This window comes from Equus asinus, chromosome 6 (assembly GCF_041296235.1).
Source record: "Equus asinus isolate D_3611 breed Donkey chromosome 6, EquAss-T2T_v2, whole genome shotgun sequence".
NCBI lineage: Eukaryota > Metazoa > Chordata > Mammalia > Perissodactyla > Equidae > Equus > Equus asinus.
In genome coordinates, this window is record NC_091795.1 from 48,884,427 (window position 1) to 48,899,743 (window position 15,317).

The 15,317-nt window shown below is 35.9% G+C and overlaps 1 protein-coding gene and 1 non-coding gene across 13 annotated transcripts in view; one reads left to right on the forward strand and one right to left on the reverse strand.

The window, feature by feature from the left end:
- VPS54 (VPS54 subunit of GARP complex) overlaps nt 1-15,317 on the forward strand; it is a 106,708-nt gene that overhangs the window by 82,223 nt on the left and 9,168 nt on the right. For 6 of the 12 annotated variants that reach the window (XM_014836793.3, XM_014836791.3, XM_070512720.1 and 3 more), the window contains 5 exons: nt 2,919-2,982; nt 5,590-5,695; nt 6,605-6,692; nt 7,258-7,379; nt 7,493-7,573. In XM_014836793.3, coding sequence (XP_014692279.1) covers nt 2,919-2,982; nt 5,590-5,695; nt 6,605-6,692; nt 7,258-7,379; nt 7,493-7,573 — 461 coding nt within the window. Of the gene's footprint in view, nt 1-2,918; nt 2,983-5,589; nt 5,696-5,950; nt 6,055-6,604; nt 6,693-7,257; nt 7,380-7,492; nt 7,574-15,317 lie in introns of all 12 variants that reach the window. The other 6 variants (XM_070512717.1, XM_070512721.1, XM_014836792.3 and 3 more) reach the window with 3 other exon arrangements.
- On the reverse strand, nt 9,665-9,788 carry LOC123286782 (small nucleolar RNA SNORA25). Its single transcript, XR_006529585.1, has one exon. It is a non-coding gene; the product is annotated as a small nucleolar RNA SNORA25 (small nucleolar RNA).

A 15,317-nucleotide genomic window follows, 5' to 3' on the forward strand; every position in this document is an offset into this window, starting at 1 on the left:
CATTAGCAGTCACAAATAGTGTAGTAGTGATACAATAGAGAAAACCAAAATGTAAAGAACTGTAGAAAAAGAAAACTATGAAAGAGACTAAGATGGAAGGCCAGAGAAGTGGGAAGAAATCCAGAAGAACATAGAAGTCACGAAATTAGAGTTTCAAGAAGAAAATTGTCATTGGTATCCAATATTGGTTGAGATTCATATGAAAGAGATGCAATGACTGGGAGATATTTTTGTATACCAGTTGAAGTGGAGTTGTTGTGTGATAATAATGTAAACTTATGTACAGCTCATCCTATAATACCAGATTTCAAATTAGGAAGTTCTTGAGTATTTTTAATGGAGGAGGTGGTTGCCTTTTCAAATTATATGCATTTAATGAAAGCTTAATATTTTTACATAGAAATGTTTTTAAATTGTATACTTCATATTTCCACAAAATGCAACTGCACTACAAGAGAAAGACTGAGTAACATACAGATAATGACCACTAGTTTGATACGTAGGAGATCATTTACAATCTTAGTAATTCAGTAGCATAATAGAGTCAGATTGTAGTTCAGTGCTGAGTAACTTGAAGATGAGGAAAGGAAGGCAAATGTAGCTTACTTTTTTAACAAGTTTGGCTGTGAAGGGAAATTGAGTGATGAAGTGGCAGCTAGAGACATAAGAGAAATTACAGAGATTATTATTACCTTAATCCACTCAGGGAGGTGAGAAAAGAGTTTTAAGGTAGGAGAAGCTGAATTATATTTATGCTTAACAGAAGGAGGAAGAAGGTTAATTTAGGAAAAGAGTGAAACAGAGTGATTGTGGGGCAGGGCCTCTGGAATTGATTCCAAAGTTCAAAAGAAAGGCTATCTCTTCTACCACTGTGACAAGAGAGAAGGGGTTAAGGACAGGTGTAAAATAGGTTAATTCATATAGGGCAGAGAGAGGAATTGAGGAAATTTAGTAAATTTCTGTTGTCTAGTGACCATTTTCAGTGGAAAACAATGTTGGGTGGTAATCACAGTTTTTTAATTGATTGTGTGATATTAGCAAAGCAAAAGCACTCAGGTAGCAAAGATTGAAAGAAAAATAAAACACTCTGATCATTCTAAATCACAAGTTTAACATTAGAAGACTTATCACTCATCTACTCTTTAAAGCCATATTTGACTGACTTCACACTGTTTGAGGTGCTGTGCTAGATAACTAAGATATGTTTTCTGTCCCTGAACAGCTCATGGGCTTGCAATCCATTGTGATGCAAACGTATTGATTTTTGAATTAAAATGATAAATATAGAGTGATTGAATTAACCATGTATTTTTCCTGCAAAGTGAAGTATTTACTTTCACTCCCTTTTTGGAGGATACTGACAGTAGGAGGTTTCTCTTACATACCCTGCTTCTGTCCCAGTCTATTTTTTTTCCTCTGAGAGAGAAGAAAGTATATGCTATTAGAAGTCCATTAACATTTTACTAGTTCTTACCAAGTTAAGGATCCTTGGTTATTATTCATTCATCCACCATCCATTTATTGAGTTACTAGCAACTTGGCTAGGCACTGGGGAAATGAAGGTTAATGGATAGCGGTTAATAATAATTGAGTGCTTATTTGATGGTAGACAATTTGTTCTAAGCACTTACTCTCATTTACTGGTCCATGAGCTAGAGACTGTTAGTGTGTATTCTCATTTAACACATATGGAAACTGAGGCACCAAGAGGTTAAACAACTTGCTTAAAGTTACATAGCTAGGAAGTGGTAGAGCTGGGGTCTACATTCAGGCAGACTGACTTTAGGGCTCTTTCTCTTAACTACTATGCTATGCCACCTCACTGTAATATATAGAATTGGGTAAGACACAATCCTGATCCTCAAAAAATTTACTCTGAGGGGCTGGCCCCGTGGCCGAGTGGTTAAGTTTGCGCGCTCTGCTGCAGATGGCCCAGTGTTTCGTTGGTTCAAATCCTGGGCGCAGACATGGCACTGCTCATCAAACCACTCTGAGGCAGCATCCCACATGCCACAACTAGAAGGACCCACAACGAAGAACATACAACTATGTACTGGGGGGCTTTGGGAGAAAAAGGAAATAAATAAAATCTTAAAAAAAAAAATTTTACTCTGACATACAGAGTGAATTGTGGTTAGAAATTATATCACACTGGATTTTTTTGCTTGAAAGAAACGAGGAAGTAGACATTTACTGTCTTAGAGCTCAAAGGGCCTTGAAGCTTAGGTAAGTGTGACAGCTTGCCTATGGTAATCTAATTAATTTGGCTGATTCAGGAAAATAATCTGGCCCACTGTTCTTTTCACCTGAACGTGCTGAATTTTGTTTTATAACGATAAGAAATACCACATGCTGAAAATAAAGTAACTTCTGGATTAAAATCTTGAAAATTAAATATATAATCTCTCCATTTAATATAGGAATTAACTTGTATTCTAAGAATTATAATAAAGAAAAGACAACCAGTTGAAACGCTAGTTCTGCCTTTTGAAACTGATAACATTTTTTTTTCTTTACTACTTACTGGTTATCTACCATGTGCCAGACCTAGAAGATAGGCAGTTTGTAATCATTATCTGTATCATGAGCAACAACCCTGAAAGACAGATATTGTTATCCATGTTTAATGGCTACAGGTATTAAGGCTCAAAGAAGTTAGGTAGTTGGCCCACAGTCATGTGTCCAGTAATTGTCAGTACTGGAACTCAAATCCAAATCTCTCTGTTTTTAAACCCAATATGCTTCATATACTTTGTGCCACATTGCTTCCCAAGAAGTATTTATTTTCAGATATGAAATGGTTCCAGGCACTAAATAGGAAGTATCTTCTTCAGTTTTTTCCTAGTTTAAATTTTTTCTCCAGTATTTTGTTTCATCTTGTATCTATGTCTCTCTTGTTTCTTTGCTTTATTCTCAAGCTACAGAAGAAAGAAAACCAGCTGAAGTTCTCATTGTTGAGGGACAACAGTATGCTGTTGTTGGGTAAGTGACACTTTTCTTTTTCAGTTGAGTCATTTATTTAAAACGTAGGTCTTCTAGTTCCCCCTTGATGTGAATTGGAAATTTTGGATTAACAATTTTAAAGCCTTCAAAGAATTTAAAGGAAATCTTACGATTCCATTTTATTTTCTGTATTTTGTGGTATTCTATATCCGTAAGGGACTATACTTGCTTAAGAAAAAAGAGGTTTGTTGATTTTTCCCATATAGCAGAAAATCTGGAGGTACACAATCCAAGGATGGTAGAGTGGCTCCAAGATGTTATTAGTATCTCAAGCTCTTTCTGTCTTTTTTTCTGCAGCTTTTTTAGTGTGTGTATATAGCATAGGAGTTAAGTTGTGGGCTCTGGAGTCAGACTGCTTAGGTTTGAATCTCAGGGTCTCTGTTATTCTTTGTGACCTTGGGCAGGTTACTCTATGTGCCTCGGTTCCCCTATCTGTAAAACCAAATGTTGAAAATAGTACTAGACTTAGAATTATTGTGAAATTAAACAAGTAATTCATATACAGCATTTAGTACAGTTCTGGCACCTAATAAGAAGTTGATAGTTGTTGGTAGTTATTTCCATTATCGTCATTTGTCACTAGGTCTTTTACTCTTTTACCAATAATAATATTTCAAATTCAGGTTAACTAAGAAAAATATAAATTCCAGTGTTGTTTGTCTAGTACTACATGCCTTTTATTAAGTGAGTAATTAAAATAATATCTTCAGATTCTCTAACAGCACTTCATAGTTTATTTTCCTATGTATGATCTCATTTGATCTCAACAACCACATGTAAAATAGACATTTCAGGGATTATTGTTCTCTTTCTACAGTTAAAAGTATTGAAACTTAGAAGGTTAAATGGTTAATAGAAAATGACCCAAATGGAACCAGAATTAAAATCAAGGTCTAGTTCCCAGTATCTAGACCAGAATTCTTTTTCACTTTTCTTCTTTTTTTCTTGTCACCATATTAGTCTTTTCTGAAATAGCAATCCCCTCCAGGAAGAATGGATGATCCTCTGCTTGTAACTCTATGTGCCTCTATCGTGGCACTTTCTGCAGTGTATCAGAATTATTTCTTTATATAATATATATCTCCCTGGTTATACTCTGAGTTCCTTTAAGGTGGGAATCATATCTTACCATTTTATTTATTTTTTGTCATCTAATAAGCCTTCAAAAAATATAAATAGGGGCTGGCCTGGTGGTTAAGTTTGTGTGCTCCGCTTCAGAGTCCCAGAGTCCTTGCAGGTTCAGATCCCAGGCACAGACCTACACGCCATTCATCAAGCCATGCTGTGCTGGCATCCTACATACAAAATAGAGGAAGATTGGCACAGATGTTAGCTCAGTGACAATCTTCCTCAAGCAAAAAGAAGAAGATTGGCCCTGAGCTAACATCTGTTGTCAATCTTCCTCACCAAAAAATATATATATATACATACATATAATTGATGCATTTTCCCAACATATATTATGCAGAACTCTGAAGTATACCCATTGTAAACCAAAGCTTCCATTTTTTCTCCTCTGGAGTTCTTTTCGGTTTCTGGCAGGACAGAACTTTTTTCAATCTCCCTGTAGTAATCTCATCCCTTCAATCTAATGCTTTCTCTCCTTTACCTATTATCTTGTTACTCTTCCCATGCTTGATGGAAATCGTCCCTTCTGGCTGTCTGGCTTTCTGGCACTTTAAGCAAAGAGACTGCTGCTGAAAAATTGAATTCTGTTTAAAGGGGCAATATTATATCTTCTGAGAGAAGATTACAAAAGATAAGCAATTGACTCCTACCTAGTAAAGCACACTCTAGGAGTATGCATTGAGAGTAATATATGGTCTGACAATTATGCTGTTATAAAGGCTAGACACTCTCTTTCTTGAATCACTACTTCCTGATATCCTTCAGACTTTTATAAAACATTATTTTACATAGATCGCTCATTTCTGAACATCTCATTGAACTTAGATGTTCTATAATGTATTGCTCTTTTCTCCTTAATTTCAGTCTTGCTTAACGTCTCAGTACTGTCTCTTTTCAACTTATGACATGTCCTGCTCATGAGCTGATAACTTTCTCATCTTTGGAGAACCTTTTGTGACTTACCAATAAACTTCTCAAGAGATACGTTGTTCTTAGAAGCCACAGTTTCTCTTTCATCTTACTAAGAAAGTTGGGACTTGGTTCCCTTCATTAATTCAAGTTATGACTGAGGGCTTACTATGATCAGAAACACTGGGTAGACTTTTTGTCAGTCTTTCTGAATTGGCCAAGAGATGGGATACCTGCCTTATCAAAGAGATTACTTAATAAGAATGCCAAACAGAGGGTGATGTGCTCATAGCACAAAATTTAAGCAGGAACTCATTCTCAATGTCATGCACGTGCTGACTCTGCAATTGCATGACCCTGAAATTGAGAGCCTCCTTAATTTTGCCCCATGGGAATCACTCTTGCCTCACGCTAGTCCCTGCTCTGCTGCACTTGTAGGTAAAACACATAATTTAACAGTTACCAAGATCAGTATTGATTTTTATATGCTGAATCAGTTTGATTTTTCTTATTCTGACTGCTTACTGGATCATCTTTCTTTTCTTATAGAACTGTATTGCTGTTGATAAGAATTATCCTTGAATATTGCCAGTGTGTGGATAATATCCCATCTGTTACTACTGACATGCTTACTCGTCTGTCAGATTTATTGAAGGTGTGTATGATTTCACTCTGTTACGGAAAAATAGTTGGAAGAAGTATTTCATTAGGTTGTGACTAAACTTCCAACTTTGACATTTCAAGGTTAATATCTTTAAGACATTAATTTTGTGACATTTGATTGTGGTTGAATCACAACATGTTACTGGAAGAAGGCCGCCTGCTTCCTTCTCACTCTGCATTTAGTGATTCCTCATTACACCCTAGACTTGTTAATGACATTGGAGACAGGAGATGATTTGTTCGTTAGGTGCTGAACATGACTGAGGCCACTTAGGTCCAAAAACCTGGACTGGTTTCAAATGTGCATGGAAGGAATTCACTGAACTTTACAAGTAAATTCATCTCACTAAGGTTAGAGATTTTTCTTAAACCATTTTTTTCAGAACCATTGATGTAAAATGAAAATGTGATAATTTTATTCAGCTATTTCTTAATTTAATTCAGCCATTTCTTATTAACAAATATTTTTAACTGCTCGCATAAAGAAAAGGCTTTATTTTTTAAAAATGTCTAATCTATCAATTAATTCTGCCCCGAGATTGAGTTCTCATATTTTAGTCCAGAAAGATTTTGTTGCCCTTTTGAAAATGGGACTGTCCGATAAGAATGACTTAAACTGAACTAGTTTTGTGAATGCAAATTAAAGATTAATTTCTAAACAAATTGTTTTTAGAATTTCTCAACTTTTTTCCTGCCAGACAGTAAATATCATTTAGAAACACCCTTCTCCCCCTTTTTTATCATTATGTGAATAGATTCTAATTGCTCCTACCAGAAAATTCATTTGATCCTTGAATGGGAGGAAAGAAGAATGTATTTTTAGAACTGTTAACCCATCGCCAGCATATAAACAATAATTTTAAATAAATTGTCATTGTTGTTTTTCTCCTTCCTTTGTTAGTACTTCAATTCAAGAAGTTGCCAGTTAGTTCTTGGAGCTGGTGCACTGCAAGTTGTTGGACTAAAAACAATAACTACAAAAAATTTGGGTATGGATTATTGCATTTAATTCACCTGCTGAGATGTTACAATGATGTTACTATACTCATTGTGTTTTTATTATACTTGATTTTTTTTGGCTTTAACCCAAGGCTCCAAAAGTAGCAAATGCTACTTCACTCTTTTCTGTATTACCGTAATTGAAAAATTAACTTGTGGAGAAATGTTATAAGAAATTTCCACTCCAACAAATAGAAGTTATTTGGAAGTTTGACCACTATAGAAAGTGTTAAGATGTAATAATGTATGAAGTACTTGGGAGTGAAAGGTATCAGAATATCAGAAGAGAATCAGTTGTCCCATTAGCTTACTCGTGCCAATAATACTCACAACTTGAGTCCATTGGAAAAAGCAGTCTGTTCCTTACATTATTCAGTACCAAATGATTTTCCTACACAAAATGAAATATGTTGTTTTCTGCCACTATATTCTTCATTTATGAAATAACTGGGGTCTGTATAAAATTGACATATTTTGCTTAATTTGATATGTAATTAAAGTTAACTAATATCCTTTTTTGTTTCTCCATAATAAATTCACTGCCTGGATCTTCAGCTCTTTCTTCACGCTGTTTGCAGTTAATTGTGCACTACATTCCTGTGATCCGGGCTCATTTTGAAGCTCGACTACAACCTAAGCAATATAGCATGCTTAGGCATTTTGATCATATCACTAAGGTACTTTTCCATATATTTTCTACTGGAGTTTCATAAATTTAATTCCTTAATTGTTAGGTATTTTTTAGGTATGTCTCAGGGACTTTAAAATATAACATTATTTCTCATTACAGGACTACCATGACCACATAGCTGAAATATCAGCTAAGCTTGTAGCGATAATGGATAACTTATTTGACAAGCTATTATCTAAGGTAATGATTTATGGAAATTATTGAGCTTTGCTTAAAAGTATTGTGACTTTCACAATTGCCTAAGAAATCAAATTCTTCACGATTTAGGGAAAAAACTCAATAAAATATTCAGAATGCCCAAGTAATTGATATTCATCTCTTTAAGGGATGGAGGGAGGGAGATAATTTCAAGGATGATAGAAATCCTATACAAAAGTAATTTTATATTAGCTGCATTGACAAATATATACCTTCTTCAAAACCAATTTTAGTCTGAAGGCCTTCCAGAGACAGAAAGAACAAAGATCAAAATGGAGAAAAAAGTAAATAAATTATTTGTGATAAAGTATGTCACTTTATTTTTCAGACTAAAAAGGCAGAGTCTGAGGTGCTGTACTAATAATTTTCCTCATAGATAGTCAATTTCAATATTCATTTCTTGTTTGCTTCTCATTCCCAATAAGTCATTAAGAGAAGCAATGTTTTCCAAAGGATTCTCAATTACACTGGGAGGATATCTTCAGAAAATGTCACTTAATCAGCCCCAGTCACTTTTACCCTATCCCTCACTCTTTCCTTTTCCTAACTTCTTCAATAAGTCTTAGAGAGAAAGCGGAAATTTCACAACTTGAAAGTTTTAAAGTTATTTAGTTGATACTTTTTGGCCAAGAGCATGTTTAGAGTAATCTTATAATGCAAGACACTTTGATAGGCTTTTCCTTCTACTTGGATCCTTTAGATTCTGAGGTGGCAGGAGCAGCAGGCAAAAATCATGAAAGGGCACAATAGAATGGTGCCCATTCACGCCCACAGACATGTGCCTAAACCTTTGAAGGTGACAGTGAGAAAGCAGTGCTTGGAAAATAAGATTGTGTTTCTTTCATAGTTCTCCAAATTTTTGGTCACAGGACCACTTTACATTCTTAAAAATAATCGAGGGCCCCAAAGAGCTTTGTTTATGCAAATTGCACTAATCAGTAAGTTCCATATTAGAAATTAAAACTAATAAAAATTTAAAACACAAGAATACACAAACACATTCCATTAGCCTTCAGAATGATATCATGACAAGTTATCTAAAAATCCCCACTATTCAACCATGAGAGAATGAGAGTGAAAAAGATAGTAACATCTTAGTATTATTATGGAAATGATTTTTACCTCGCAGATTCCTGGAAAGAGTCTGACTCCCAGGTGTCCCCAGATTACATTTTGAGAATCTCTGGTGTAGTTGATAGATAACAAAGAAGTTTTATGCTTCTCTTTTAAGAAGCTTAAGGAATTTATAGTTATGTGCAAACATACCTATATTATACTATGCCTGTTAAATTAGTTTCTAGTTTTGTGTGGAGAAAAATTACTGTTGTTTAGAAATTCTTTGTTTTCTTCATGATTGCCAAGTACAGGCTAAATTCAAAAGCACTTCTATTCCACCAGTTTTCTTTTTGATACACGGCATTCTTCTGTGTACCATAAGTCAGAAACAATACGTTGTGACTGCCCTCACGAAGTGTACCATCTAACATGGCAGAAGACTATAAACACCTAACAATGTAGAATACAGTAAATGTTGAATAGTGGAACTAGTAATACGCTGTGGAATATAATGAAGCAAAACCAAAAAAGTACCAGGACTCTTAAAAGCCTGATTTTATTCGATCAGTTTGGTCATACAGAGATTTTGAACAAGAATTGGGATGTGGCTCGCCTTTCCTGTGACAACTCACTTTATGCTTTTCTTTTTTTTGGCACTGAAAGATAAACAGAATTATTTAATGAGCTTCCCGTATGTTTATCTCCTATATTTAACAGTCATTATTATTTGCTTTTTTTGCTAAAATATTTTATAATAATTTTGAGGTATTTTGATATTTTATCCCTAAATAATTGTGTGTATTTCTAAAAACTAAGGAGATTTTCCTATATAATCACACTATCATATCACCCCCAAGAAAATTAACAATAATTCCTTAATATCATCCAACACCTATTCCTATTTGAAACTTATCAGTTGTCTCAAAATGTCTTTTTTATATAGATATGTATTTTTTAAACTTGAGAGACATTTTATTCACTTTCCCACACCACCTGTCATGGATATAAGCAGCTAAACCTTATATTTCCTCAGGAAAACATAGCACTATTGAGTGACTGTTATATCCTATGGAGAACTTCAGGTTTTGGTCACAGCATTAAGAGCTGGTTTTGGTCCGACAAGCCCTTTTTGAAATGACCTATCCAAAATGTCTTTTTATAATAACTGGTTTGAACAAAGGCTTCTACATGGCCTATATATTGCGTTTGGTTGTTAGGTCTCTTAAGTCTTTTATAAACCTCAAACACTCCCCCCACTTTTAAATTTTTTTTTTTCAATGTCAAGAATGTGCCTAGACTTTTGCAATTTAATGTTTTCTCTATTACCTTCCCCACTGATGAGTTCTCCTGTTACCCTGACATGTGACATTCTCCCTGTACTAACAAGTCTCTCCTTGCCACTTCCTGTCCTATTTGCTTTCGTAGGTTGCCCAGGAGTTTGGCCCTGTTTTTAATTCGTACCAAAAGTAGCAGACAGTGTTTGGTTTGGGTTAGCTTGTCAGTTTTTAGCTCTTCGTTTTTTTATCTGAAAATTTAATTTGGAGAAAGAAAGATAACACAGTAATATAATATAGGCTAATTCTAAGAAGCTAATAATATGGTACCATTGCTTGGGTAGAATGAAACATTAACATCTAATTGTACTCCTGGCTAGACTAATGGCCCACGCACCATTCATTCATTAAGTTAAATTGCGTTAGGTAACGGAGTTACACAAGAGTGAAGCCTTCCATCTTGTCCTCAAATGGTAAAATATTTAGTAGGAAAATTTTGTCAATAACTATACCAAGAGGTAGAATATGTAAGGTGTCGTAAGTAAGGAATCAATTTAGTGCTATTGGAGCTTTTAATGCTTTGGAAGAGATGGTTGCCAGCCTGGGAGGGAAATCTAAGAAAGCTTTCTGGGTGAGGCATGCATATAAGTTTTGCTTTTAAAGATATGCATGATTAGAGCAAATGAAGTTTAAGTGAAGAGATACTGTGAGGTGACAGCATGAACAGACATGTTGGTAGGAATCATAAGAAGGAAGTTTAGTGTCAGGCTTTTGGAGTCAGATAGACCTAAGCTCAAATTCCATGTTTGTCACGTATTAGCCATTGAAGGACCTTGGGCAAATTATTCATCTCCTTAAGCTTCAGTTTCTATTTCTAAATGGGGATAATAATAGAGCCTCATAGGTTGTCATGAGGATTAATGAGATTATATATGTGGAGTGTTTTTCTTTTATCATGTGTCTGACTGTAGCACTATCCAGTAAATGTCAACTGTTAATGCTTTTGCTGTTGTTGTTAATAATAACAAAGGTGAATAATTCCATTTAGCTGATGTATTAGGGTGGGTGAATCCAGGAGTGGGAGATACGTTGGAAAAATAGCGGACAGCTTGGACTACCAGTGGAAAGCTAAGCAATTTAAGTCAGACTTATGTAGGTATAATTTACATTCAGTAAAATTCAGTCCTTCTAAGGATGTAGTTTGATGATTTTGACAAATGTTACACAGTAGTGGAACTACGGCAATCCAGATACAGAAGAGTGCCATCGCTGTTAAACATTCTCTTGGACACATTTACAGTCAGTCCTCTCCCCACATCCCCAAACCTTGACTAACACTGATCTGATTTTTGTCCATATAGTATTACCTTTTCCAGAATGTCCTATAAATGGAATTATACAGAATATAGCCTGTTGTCCCAGGCTCTTTTGATTTAGCGTAATGCTTTTGAAATTCATGGATGTTCTAGTGTGTGCTAATGGTTTGTTTCTTTGTAATATAGAGCAATATCCGTTGTATCGATGAAGCACTATCCCTTCAACAGTTGGTAGACTTTTGAGCTGTCTCTGGTTTTTGGCTGTTTTCAATAATGCTGATATAAACATTCATGTGCACGTGTTTGTGTGGGCATATGTTTTCATTTCTTTTGTGTAAATACCGTGGAATAGATTGATGGTTGTATAGAAACGTTAAACTTTATTAAAAACTGACAAATTATTTTCCAAAGTGATTGTACCATTTTGCCTTCCTACTTTGATGTATAAGATTCCTAGGTGCTGTTCAGCTTTACCAGAACTTTCTATTGTCTGTCTGTTTTTTGTTAGTCCTCTAGTAAGTAAGTGAGTAATAGCTCACTGTGGTTTTAATTTACATAATACTAATGTGTTGAGCATCTTTTCATGTGTTAGTTTGCCATCCATATATTTTCTTTGGTAAATTGTTCAAAATTTTACTCATTTTTAAAAATTATGTTTTCTTATTATTGACTTGTGAAAGTTCTTTATATATCTTGGATACAAGTCCTTTATCAATGTGTTTTTTAAGTGTTTTCTCACAATCTGTGGGTTTTCTTTTCATTTTCTTAACAATGTCTTGCAGAGAGCAGTTTTTAATTTTGATGAACTACAGCTTATCATTTTTTCTTTTATTGTTCATGATTCTTCTCCTAAGAAATGTTTGTATAATCCAATACATAGATATTTTCCAGTGTTTCCTTCCAGAAGTTTTATTGTTTTAGGTTTTATAAATATAAGTCTATGATCCAATTCTAGTTAATTTTTGTATATAGTGCAAAGTATGAGTCAGTGTTCATTTTTTTGGGTAGTTCCAGTACCTTTTGTTGAAAAGACTATCCTTTCTCCATTGGCACCTTTGTAGGAAATCAGTCGACTGTTTTTGTGTGGGTCTATTTTTGGACTTTTTTCCATTTCATTGATCTTTACAGCAGTACCACACTGTCTTAACTACTGTAGCATTATTATAATTCTTGAAATGAGGTAAGGTGAGTCCTTGGATGTAGAGCCTTTCAGTGTTCCTGTTCCTCCTCCAGTGGAAGTCAACCTGTGCTTTGATTGGTATATGATCCTGGGCTTAAGGTGTTTTTGTCCTTCTCTCAGGAGCAGCCATGATTTGCTTCTACCGCTCACACAGTGGGCCCAGGGATGAAAAAGTCTGGTGCCACTTCTCAGTGACTTCATACTTTTCCTCTGTACAAGAGGAGGGTTTGGGGAAGTGGGTGGCATTTACTCTTTTTCCCTAGGGGCAGCCAGTCACCTCCTGCTTGCCTGTGCTACTGAAAGTGACTTTCTGTGGTTTCCTGCCCTGACCCTAGTGTTGCTTGTGAGCACCTCCTGGAGGCCCATAGAGAGCTTGTGAGCAAGCGCAAACTGCCTTTATGGCTAGGGTTCTCACTTATTCTAAACATGTGCTGGTCCACATTTGGCCTTTGGGAATTTGTTAAAATGTTAGTTGTTTTCTTCTTCTTTGCTTCTATGGCGTTCACCTCTTCTTCCTATACTCTGCCGAAAGTGAGACAGTTCTTGTGTCCCATCTCTCCTCAGAGGGCCTTGTCACTCTTTGAAATTAGTTTCCTTGGTTCCTGTGACCTCTGTTCTCTGATGGGTTCAAGAAAAGTTATGATTTTATAAATTGTTCTAGTTTTTTCTTGTAGTTAAGGTAGTAGCAACATTCTCTGTAGCTTTCTAAATTTTAAACAGGAGAAGAACCCAAAAGTTTTTAAACTAATGAATCACGTGATTATGATTGCACTTTGGAAGGATTAATCAGATAGTATGTAGAATGGATTTGAGGTGATATGGTATGTCCTCTATTTGGAATACTTTCACTTAATTTTTTTCCTTTGAAGACTCAGCAGCCCAAGTGTGCTGCTCAGGAAGCCATCTCTGCTGTGGCCTAAGTGTCCTTTACCTGTGTTCCTATAACATGCAGTGTCCATTTTCTGGAATACTAACCAGCTTTTAGACAGTCACTGCCCCAAAGGGACTGTCTCTGATTCATCTTTGTACACTCCAGCTAGTATAGTATCTGAAATTTCATTCAAGCATACACATACATATGTACTTACGTATATGCACACGTATGTGCACATACACACATCCAAGAAAATATTTATTCAGAACTTACTATGTGCCAGGCAGTTTTATTAAATGTATGTTGTACTAATATCTGGACTCCTTAAAATGCTATGACATTTTTTCAGGTGAGAAGTATTGAAGACTTCACCTAGGGCAGTGTTCTCAACTGAGACAATTTCGTCCCCCAGAGAACATTCAGAAATGTTGGGAACGTTTTTGGTTGTCACAGTTTGGGGAGTGGGGTGATGCTGGTAACTAGCGAGTAGAGGCCAAGGATGCTGCAGAACATCCTACAATACACAGGACAGCCCCTGCAACAAAGAATTATCTAGCCCAAAATGTCAGTAGTGTAGAGGTTGAGAAACTTTGATTTAGAGTGCTAAGGTGCAAAATAATTTGAAAGTACATTTGATGGGACTTCGTCACTGATTCAGTACAAGGCAACAAGGGAAAGGAGGAAAAAAAACTTGAGTAGTAGATTTCAAGTCTGTGTGACCAGGAGGATTGTAATACTAGAGATAGTAATTGAAACAGGTAAGAGGAGCAAGTTTGGGAAAGCTCTTGTGAACTCAGTTATGGAGTGGAACATCTACGAAATGTGTGACTTAAACTCAGTAAAGTGGCTCAGGACTAGAGGTGTGTTAGAAGTCCTAAGACTGAATGAGGTTGATAAGAGAGAAAAGAGAAGATGAGGGGGGATTAACGTTAAAGAAGCTTTGCACTTAGGGGACAGAAGAAGAGAAAGGTTAGCAGAGGAGGAACCAGGAAAGCATTGTGCTACACCAGGATAATGTTTCAAGTGTGCGTGTGTGAAATACTGCAGAGCAATGAGTAAGGGGAACTAGAAAAGTTACTAAATTTGGAAATTAGGATGTCTTTAGTGATTTTTCTAGAGAGAAATTTCAGAAGATTATTAGGGGAAAGTGGTTTAGGTAGTGGCAAGAACCAAATTTTAAGGGTTGAGAATAAAGAAATAACAGTATCAAATTTGGGTGACTAAAGAAATGTGACAGTGAAGATAAGATGGAGAGAACAGTATCTTTAGGGAAAGTAGGTGAAGGAAGGTTTTGGGGGTGTACTAATTTCTTGGGGCTGCCATAACAAATTACTAGACAGCGAGTGGCTTAAAACAACAGAAATTCATTCCCTCATAGTTCTGGAGGCTAGAAGTCCTAACTCAAGGTTTCACCAGGCCATGCTCTCTCTGAAGGCTCTGGTGAAGAATCCTACCCTGACTCTTTCCAGCTCTGGTACCTGCTGTCAGTTGTTGGCATTCCTTGGGTTGCAGATACATCACTCTAATCTCTGTCTCTGTCTTCATCTGGACATCTTCCCTCTGTGTATCTCTGTGTCTAAATTTCCTTCTCCTTTCTTTTATAAAGATACCAGTCAGTGGATTTAGGGCCCACTCTAATCTGTTTTGACCTCATGAGGTTCCAAGTGGACATGAATTTGGGGGGATACTATTCAACTCAGTACAGGGGGTTGTTAAGGGGATGTTACTATAATGAGATACCCTTCATACCCACTAGGATGGCTAAAATAAAAAAGACAGACAATAACAAGTGTTGGTGAGGATATGGAGAAATCTCATACACCGCTGGGTGGGATTGTGAAGTGGTACAGCCATTTTGGAAAACATTTTGGCATTTCCTCAAAAGGTTAAACATGGAGTTACTATATGACCCAGTAATTCCACTTCTAGGTATATACCCAAGAGAATCAAAAACATATGTCCACACAAAACCTTGTACATGAATGTTCATAGCATTATTATTCTTCCTAGCCAAAAAGTGGAAATA